At 41.3% G+C, this 8,560-nt stretch overlaps 1 protein-coding gene across 5 annotated transcripts in view; it reads right to left on the bottom strand.

The window, feature by feature from the left end:
- Positions 1-1,293: 1,293 nt before the first annotated feature.
- ENTPD4 (ectonucleoside triphosphate diphosphohydrolase 4) overlaps positions 1,294-8,560 on the bottom strand; it is a 491,672-nt gene continuing 484,405 nt past the window's right edge. For all 5 annotated transcript variants that reach the window (XM_069617610.1, XM_069617612.1, XM_069617611.1 and 2 more), the window contains one exon: positions 1,294-2,254. In XM_069617610.1, the coding sequence (XP_069473711.1) occupies positions 2,026-2,254 (229 nt within the window). In that variant the 3' untranslated portion in view covers positions 1,294-2,025. The remainder of the gene's footprint in view (positions 2,255-8,560) is intronic.

Below are 8,560 nucleotides of genomic sequence, written 5' to 3'. Positions count from 1 at the left end.
CATCTCTTAAATCATGGGAAGATTTCCTCTTCAAAGGGATAAGCGGCAGGGTTTTGGGGGAGGGCTTACCTGCATAGAATTTCCCCTTTCTTTTCCGCAAGGCCTTAACCGTCATCGACTGAAATGACCCACAATCATCTACCTTGTGGCCCAATCCTAAGCATCAGAGACAAACACGGTGCAGGTCGGCTTAATCGCTGAGGCGAGTAACTCTGAAGCATGCAGCAATGTGGAAAAAACGGAACTGAGGTAACGGTCAGCGCATGTGCCAATATATATCCGCATCAACATCATGAAGGACGCTATGGAGGCCGTCGAGGACCAAGATTCAACGCTACACGACGCTCGACCCTATGAAAAAAGATTCGGAAGCAAGCTGCATGCAGACTTGAATATCAAAGATGAGGAATACGTAGGAGGACCCAATCTATTTGAAGTGGTAGTTTGGTGCACAATGATGTGGCAAGGCAACTTAGAGGATTTACTACTTACATTAATGGGTTCCAGTCATCTCATCTGACGTAGTATGGCGATTTCTTAACTTCCATTGGAAAAAAGCAATGATTCATTAAAAGAAAGCCCAAACCTGTAAAAGGTTGTGTTCCAATGAACTAGACTGCACTTATTACCAGGCATTAGGGAATTACTCAGACAAGTACGTTACCATATAATAGATGTATAACTGAAGAACTGTCACAAATCAAAAAAGTACAATGTAACACAATGCCCCTATATTTTTCATTGAAGTCTACAATAGTACCACAAAGAAACAGAATGCCTGCAAATGTAGGGAAGAGGAAAATGTCCTAAAAATAAGAAAAAGACAATGAAGGGGTGGTGACAAACAGAAAGAAGGAAATGTAACTGCACATACGAAAAGGTGAAGGGGATAAGGAAAATAAAAATGAATTTCGCTCTGGAGAGAGTTGGGCAGGGGTTCTTTGGTACAAGCGACGAACCAAAGGCCAAGTAAGAAAACTTAGTTCAGGTTGCAGAACATGAGAGGGAGACAAATGATTGGACAGGGCATGTTAGGGGCCTATGAGGATACATTATTTGTTTGCAGGTAGACTGTTTTGAAAGTGTGGAAAGCGACACCTTTACAGTGTAGACTAAATGAAACACTATGATGCAAAATACAAATGTATCTTTACACCTGTACCATCTTCCTGACCGTATCAAAGATAGTAAATAACGTGGTCTGTCGAAACATATTGCCACAACTGCTTTGAAGGAAAGCCCTGGCTTAGTACATTTGAAAAGATAAAATATTTTATAGAAATTACACATCCATTTCAATTGAAACAAAACATTTTATTAAATAAACATAAATTATCAGGCAAAAGAACTTGGGTCTCATCAAGATCTCCTTCTCATGCGTATCCAATAGCCACTGAATGTTCTGATATGAGATTTTTTCCAGTGGCAAGTAAAACAACGTCACCGGCAACAGCTTTTTCGATTCTTTAGGCAACCTCTACTGAGATGAAATGCTAACTTCTGGGGCATGGATGGTGTGTCATCAGCAATCGGCAGCACATAGATCAGCAGGTTTGAACAGAACTAAAAAAGTAACATTTACTTTATACCTCCTCCACCAAATAATTTAAGATCCTACAAACTTTGTACATTTGGCCTATTCACATGCTTACAGTCTCAGATTTCATTCTCCCTTCCATTTGGGCTCAGCCCAAATCTCCAGGTCCTCTAGGAAACTTCTCTTGGAAAAATAAAAAAAGCAGTGAATTAATAAAAAACACAATCTTTCTGCTCTTAGTCTGATCACTTTTTTAGGCGCTTCCGTTAAATTAAGTTGTCTTCCACCAAGAGAGTGCATACATTGTTAGCAATGTTCAAAAGGACACTTGCCTAACAATAGGCCACAATCTGCACTGCTTTCGAGTGCACAATGGATGGAATAGCTCTCTCGTTACTTTTTGAAGTGGAACGAAAGAAATCACCTGAGGAAAACAAAAATGGCTCTTTTATTTTAGAGTCTCTTCCGTTGACCTCCTCTGGCTAGCTTCATAAAGCACTTGGCATCTTCTGATTTGGTAGGCCTTCCTCAAGCCAGAGCGCAGACGAAGATGTGTTGCGTTGCATTCGGCGATGAATCCTTCGCAGTCTTAGCACGTAAAGGAGGATGGAGAGAAGCACCACCAAAAAGCAGACCAAGAACAGATAGTGATTGTAGACGAAAGAGAAGCTCCTCCAGTGCGAGTGTGTTCCTTTGAAGTTTTCTTGCTGGATGTCTCTGCAGAAGAGTTAAAAAATAAAAATCAGAGCACTGAAATTAGATTTACTTTCCCCTCTCTAAGGCTCTTCAGTGAAAAAGACCACAACGCCCTAAAAAGGGCTGCTGTATATTATTTGTGTTTCCTTTTATAGGTTAAGAAGCTTGAGTTGCATATCACAAAAAGTATTTCTATTCATCTGCTCTTTCTGAAAACTATACACTACAAAGAAGCAGCATAGCTAACAATGCCTTTTTTATTAAGAAAAACATTACATCAAAATAGTAACATGCAGAGTAGAAGTAACATAGGCCCCCTTGTTGGTGTCCCAAATGAGCCGTCCTCGGCCCCCTACTCTTCACCCTCTATACCTTCCTGCCTCCGACAACTGATTTATTTAATGTTCGCCTATCACCTATTTGTAGATGACATCCATATCTTCTTTTCCTCCTCTCATCCCTGCTCTCCCTGCACACATTTCTGATAACCTCTCAGCAATCCATGACTGGGTGGCACTGTGTCGTCTTATGCTCAACTCATTGAAGAACAAACTCATCTACCTGCAAGCTTCGAATAGCTCCACTCTCGTGCCTCACCTCGCTCCCCATAGGCAGTCTACTCTGGGGTACCTTTTGAACGAGTTCTCAATCTTCAGCTCTTTATCACAGTTACCACTACTGCTTACAGGATTTAACTGCACACTATAATATAATTTTAACTATTTCACCAAAATACTTATCCCAACTTTGGGACTCAAGTCACCTGAACTACTCTGGTAGCCTTTTCCTTGGCTTTCCTCCCTACGCTTCTTCAACCCGCTAGAGAAAATACTCAAATTAGCCACGTGCATCTTCCATAATCTCACCCACATTTCTCCCACTTTGCTACACTTTATACGCGCTGGATGGCTCTCTAGGAGAAATTGGTCTTCATTTAAATTTCTTATGCCTGTCTTCAAATACATTCCTGGGCTCATCCCCTGGCCCTCTCCCCCAACTTGACTGAAACTATAGCCTACAACTCTACTGCCTGCAAACTTTGCTCTAGCATCCACCTTAATTCTGATATTCCCCAGGCCACCCTGTGAATCCTCTTGCATCCGCTCTTCCCCCATCTTGCCCTTCTTCACTAAACTGACCTACCCATATAACATTAAAAACACCACTGCAATCCACTCTTAAATCAGCCCTAATGCATGGTCTCTTGAGCCTAGAAGGAGCACCCTCAAAACCATAACACATCCCTCACTCCCTTTCCAGACTACCCTGTTCATAGCACCAGTACACATAGTGCCATTTTCTATTTCAATAGTCATTCTCCCTTGGTGTACGGTCTGTGCTGCCCCGTCCTTGGAAACACGTGTATGGGGTTGCTGGTGGTACTCTTGTTCAGAGAGGAATTGCCATAGCATTTCGGTGCTATGGACCGTCCTTGGTCTATGTACATACATATATTACCCACCAGCAACTAGTCAGTTGCCCATTCATTTTTCATCTATTGTAAAGCACCTGCTGTAGGATTACCGTGCTTACTGTTGTTAAGTGTTTCTATTGAAAACACCATGTCTCTTTCAATCAATAAAAAAAAATATGTGGCAGCATATTCACGAATTAAGAATTCGAATAAGGGAGAATATTGCCACCATTGGAAGTCAAGACCCAAAATGTCCACTGGCACAACATTGGTAAGTGGCTCACCAACTACATAACAAGAAAGATCTGACATTTGTTGGATTAAAGAAAATCTCCCTGGGAAAGAGGGGAGGGGATAGAGAACGCATTCTAAGGCAAATGGAAGCCAGAAAAAGATGTAAAATGAGGGCAACTAAATTTGGTCTAAATATGGACATGAGATGGGGTCCTTTTTATGAGATGTAATGAGAACACTCCATTGGATTAATTGGTTAAACGAATGACAGGAGAATAACTCATTTGGAATGCACTTTAAATGTCCGAATACATATTTCCATATTTTGAGAATATAGTAAGGTGCAAATGAATTAAGACTTATTTACCCAGTGGGTTTAGAGAATACTATGTCTCACCCAAAATACTGTTCTTCCACAGGAAAAGGGCACTTAATTATTACATAAGGGGGCCAGAGGCTCGAAAATCGGACACGTGGTTTTAATCCAAGCATCAACGCGACCAAGGTTTTTTTTTAAACAGGTGCCGGAAACAGGATGATGTGCCAATCGAAAATGCTGCATTATAAATGTAGAAACAAGTAATTTTCGAACTATCGTTCCCAAAATATGGTGGCGAGAACGCGATGACATGGCACAGTCCAGCGCGTGACATCACCAAATGGTCTTTGCAAAAGGTAAATAGCTAGAATGTAGATCGCGTTTGGGACTCAAAACATAGTAAGCAGACGTAACACATATCAATCTGATTATTGATCCCAAAGAATGGTGGGGTCAACATGATGACACGACACGATCCATCACGTGATATCTTTAACTTGCTTCTGCCAGCACATAAACAGTCTCAATGGTGACCACGTTCGGGAATCAGAACGTGGATTGCACATGAAAGTCTTTCTTTAAGTAGTTAAGTGCAAAAAGAATATCGCTAATAAGAAAAGTAGGCAACAAACTCGAATGCAGTTTTGTACAATGCAATTAGAAGAATGTAACATAGTAAGAAAGAAGAAAACCTGAAACAGGACCAGGAATGTGGAAGTATAAATCAACAGTATGTTAAGATATAAACTATTTCATCAAGAGCAGGGCGATGAGTAACATTATTCTCCCTACATTAATAATGAGTTATAATAGACACTGGATCAATTGTGATGTGAGATGAATGTAGAGAAATTAACTTCCCTTACAGGGACAAAGGATTTATCCCTGTTCAAATGCATGAGGAATGTCCTCAATTTAAATATTACAGGAATTGACAAGAAGGCAGAGGGTGAGTATGATTTTAACCCTAATATTAGTGGAAGTCTGGCATTTTCAGAAGGTGGCCAGAATGAAATAGATGCACAATAAGGAACAAACACATTAATTAAAATAACATTTTAGCTGTTTGTGTTAATGTTGGGAGCACTTAATTGATCCACAAACATGAGGGATGGATATAGTGACCATATATGTTTTGGTAATTGAAATACTGGTGGTTTATGTTAACATTAAGAGCATCCAATTAGGATGCTAATACTTAATATGTTAGGTTGTTTTCTCTCATTTCCCTAATTAAAACCCCCTACTACCAATCCTCAATTTCTTTCTAAACTCTGTATTAATATGTTAACTGATGAATGGTGATACTTTCATTCATTTTTTAAATTGTTGTTCAAATGGTGCAATAATGTGCTGACTAGTGGTGTTATACTTCTATATATATTTGGTTTTCGTCATATGATTTATGTTCGATAGGAATAAATTGAAAATACATATAACCCAGTTTTGAAAAGGGCAAGGTGATCAAAAGACGTGTAAGCATAGTTGGCCAAAAACATGGATTAAAAAGGATTTTGAATGAATATAAGAGTTTTGGAATACTTTTGAAGTGTACAGCGCGACGCTTGAGTATCACTTGTTATTTCCAATGTTACAAAGGAGTGGGCATCTCCTTATTATTCTATAAAGTGTGACGTACAGATTATTTACTAGAAAATAGAACACTGTTACAGGAAGATACCCAAAAGGAAAAGGGTTCTTTTTCTTAGATGTCTTAAGAATGCTCGAGATCCATTTGACTTAGTTTTGCTTTTTACTTGCAAGTTTTGTGTCTTTTTAGTTTGCATGCTTCTTGCTTTTTCCATTAGCGTTTGCTGTGTACTTGTTGTTTCAAAGATTGAAAAGACTTTCAGATCTGCTTGCCTCGATTCCTCTCACGGCAATGACTTCATTGGTAAGTTACATTTGTTCTTTTCATGAGTTACTGGACTTTGAGTACATGACTCAAGAGGAGTGTCGTTGGAGGTTCCACATAAATAGGTAGCATATACTTGTTGTTTCCAATGATCGCAGAGATGCTTTCTTGTCTTAAGGTATCAAAGATTCTACATTTCTGTCTCATTGGTTGCTTGAAGTCTCAACCGCTGCGTTTCTACGGGCGGGCGATTCAGAGGTTTATTTGCATTTTGAGTTATTCCATTTACTGAAGGCTGTTCGTCACTTTGGGCAATTCTCAGCCATTTTATTGACTAAGATAAGTGCCATCATGAGGTTTTTAGCCCCCACTTCACTTTCTGCTAAATCATATAATCTTCCTTGCCACCGTGTTGGCATTTCAGCCTCTTTATCCAGATGCCTTTGTACCTCAGTTGTAAGTGATTCTAAGAATATTAATTTGATATGAATCATGGGGTATTAATTTGATATGAATCATGGCCACGAGGGTGGCTTGGCCTTTGATGTTATCATTCAAGCTTTCAAACAATTTGGTGAAGGGGTTCAGGGCAATTGTTGGAGCAGACATTATATATCAATTGAATTTGGGTCGTATTTATTGTTGGCAACGGATGATCATATTGAGGTTGGGGTGATCGCTCCATGTTGAAATCACTGTCTGAAGAATTTGAAGTTGGTGATACCGACATGCTAGCGTGTTGTTGCAAATGTTCAGGGCTTGTCCAGTCATCTAATGGAGGAATACGTGAAGTACTTATTATTAGTACTTGTGATGGTCCAGGTACATCGTAAAGTAAAGAGGTTTCATGCCCTAGGTGGTTTCATGGATATTTCCGGTGGTGTGTCACGTGTCAACAATTCCAATTTAGAGTTGATGACTTACTTGTTCTGAAAGACAGGTGTCTTGGAAGTGTCAAGTCCTATATCATTTAATCTTTATTGCCATATAATTGTCATTTTTATCTCAGTTAAGTCTTGTGGTAGCCTTGCTATCAAGTTGAAGTGTTGCATCTCCAAACTGGGTGCTTTCACTTTGTCTTTCCTGGGTGGTGTAAGAAACCTGAAGGTGTTTCACTTACTAGTCCCCGGGCATCAGTCATCCAGGAGGCCAGGACACAGCCATTGCTGTTGGATCCAGTTCCTAGGGGTGGACCAGTGGGGGAGCATCACCTGGATGGGGGACCCCCGAGGGGTGGCGGTGAGACGCGGTAGCCCCTTTCTTACTACACCTTTTCCCCATCCTACCCCGTGGGATATCTAGAAACTCTACCCCCCTTTTCAAACACAAAAACTTTCCTACACCGTGACAAACAACAGACTAACACCAGAGCCGTTTACCTAACATGTCCCAACACAAGGGTCAGGCAGAGTCAGGCAATTGATGATAATTATACACCGGACTACCCTTTCCCTTCCCCACAGGGATAAAAGGCAGAGCACAAGAGCACCCTTCGAGCAAGGCCAACCTCACAAGGAAGCAGCTATTCCGGACCGGCAGTTCAAATGGAGAAGAAAGGCAGCGAGACCTCAAAGGAGGACACGAAGGGAAGTGCCCTTGCCCTTTTCAACCCAGACCGAATTGGGGTGAAGCCTCCATAAAAAGAATCATAGGACCGGGATTTACAGCTGGCATGTGGAGTAAGAGACGTCAAGGTTGCAAAGCTAGCTCCCGCACTGATAACCCAGACGGGGAGGCACGCTTGCTACTGTGGTACTGTCCTTGACTCCAGAGGCAAGACAAGCCAACGGGTTCAGCACAGCCAGTGAGTTGGAAAGAGCTGATGGCAAACCGGACTGTGTTGAGCCCAAGGTTGCAGACGGCAACATTGTATTAACTTGTGATCAAAGGACTTGTGTGTGTTCAAAATTGAAAGAAAGTCCACTGAAGGACCATCTGCAGAGTAGTCAGGCACCATGTGGGTGCTCATTCGAAGGACTCTGGTTGGTCCCCTTTGTTGAAACTACAAATACCAGGAGACCCTAGGAGAGACTGGCGTGAGGAGTCAGAGGGGTTGAGTCAAACCTCTTGCACAATCGAAAGTCTTCGACGCGTTGATAAGAAGGAAAGTAAAGGGAAGTGAATTGTATTGATTGAACTGTGTGAAGCCTGGCTGCGGGCTAAGACCCAGATTTACGTAAAAGGAAGAACTTAAGGGGTCTAGGGGGACTTTTTTGTGAGCTGTGGCAGCAAGTGTGAACCAGACAGGGATGCCAAGAGAAAGCTAGGGGAAGGGAACCCCTGCTTTCTGATGAGATTGTGAACATTGTGAACTAAGGCAAGTGTGAACCTGACGGAGGGATGGCGAAAGAAAGTTAGAGGAAGGGAACCCTGCTCTTCTGATGAGATGATGGAATCATGAACTGTGCTAGAATGGCTATGTGAACCTGACAGAGGGATGCAAAGGGAAAAGCTAAACGAAGTAAATACTGCATTGTGAGAAAGCAAAGTGAACTATGGATTTGG

The sequence above is a fragment of the Ambystoma mexicanum genome, chromosome 10, assembly GCF_040938575.1.
Source record: "Ambystoma mexicanum isolate Mex_15411 chromosome 10, UKY_AmexF1_1, whole genome shotgun sequence".
NCBI classification, from domain to species: domain Eukaryota; kingdom Metazoa; phylum Chordata; class Amphibia; order Caudata; family Ambystomatidae; genus Ambystoma; species Ambystoma mexicanum.
Note: the sequence above shows the minus strand (reverse complement) of the source record. Positions and strands in the feature narration are given on the sequence as shown.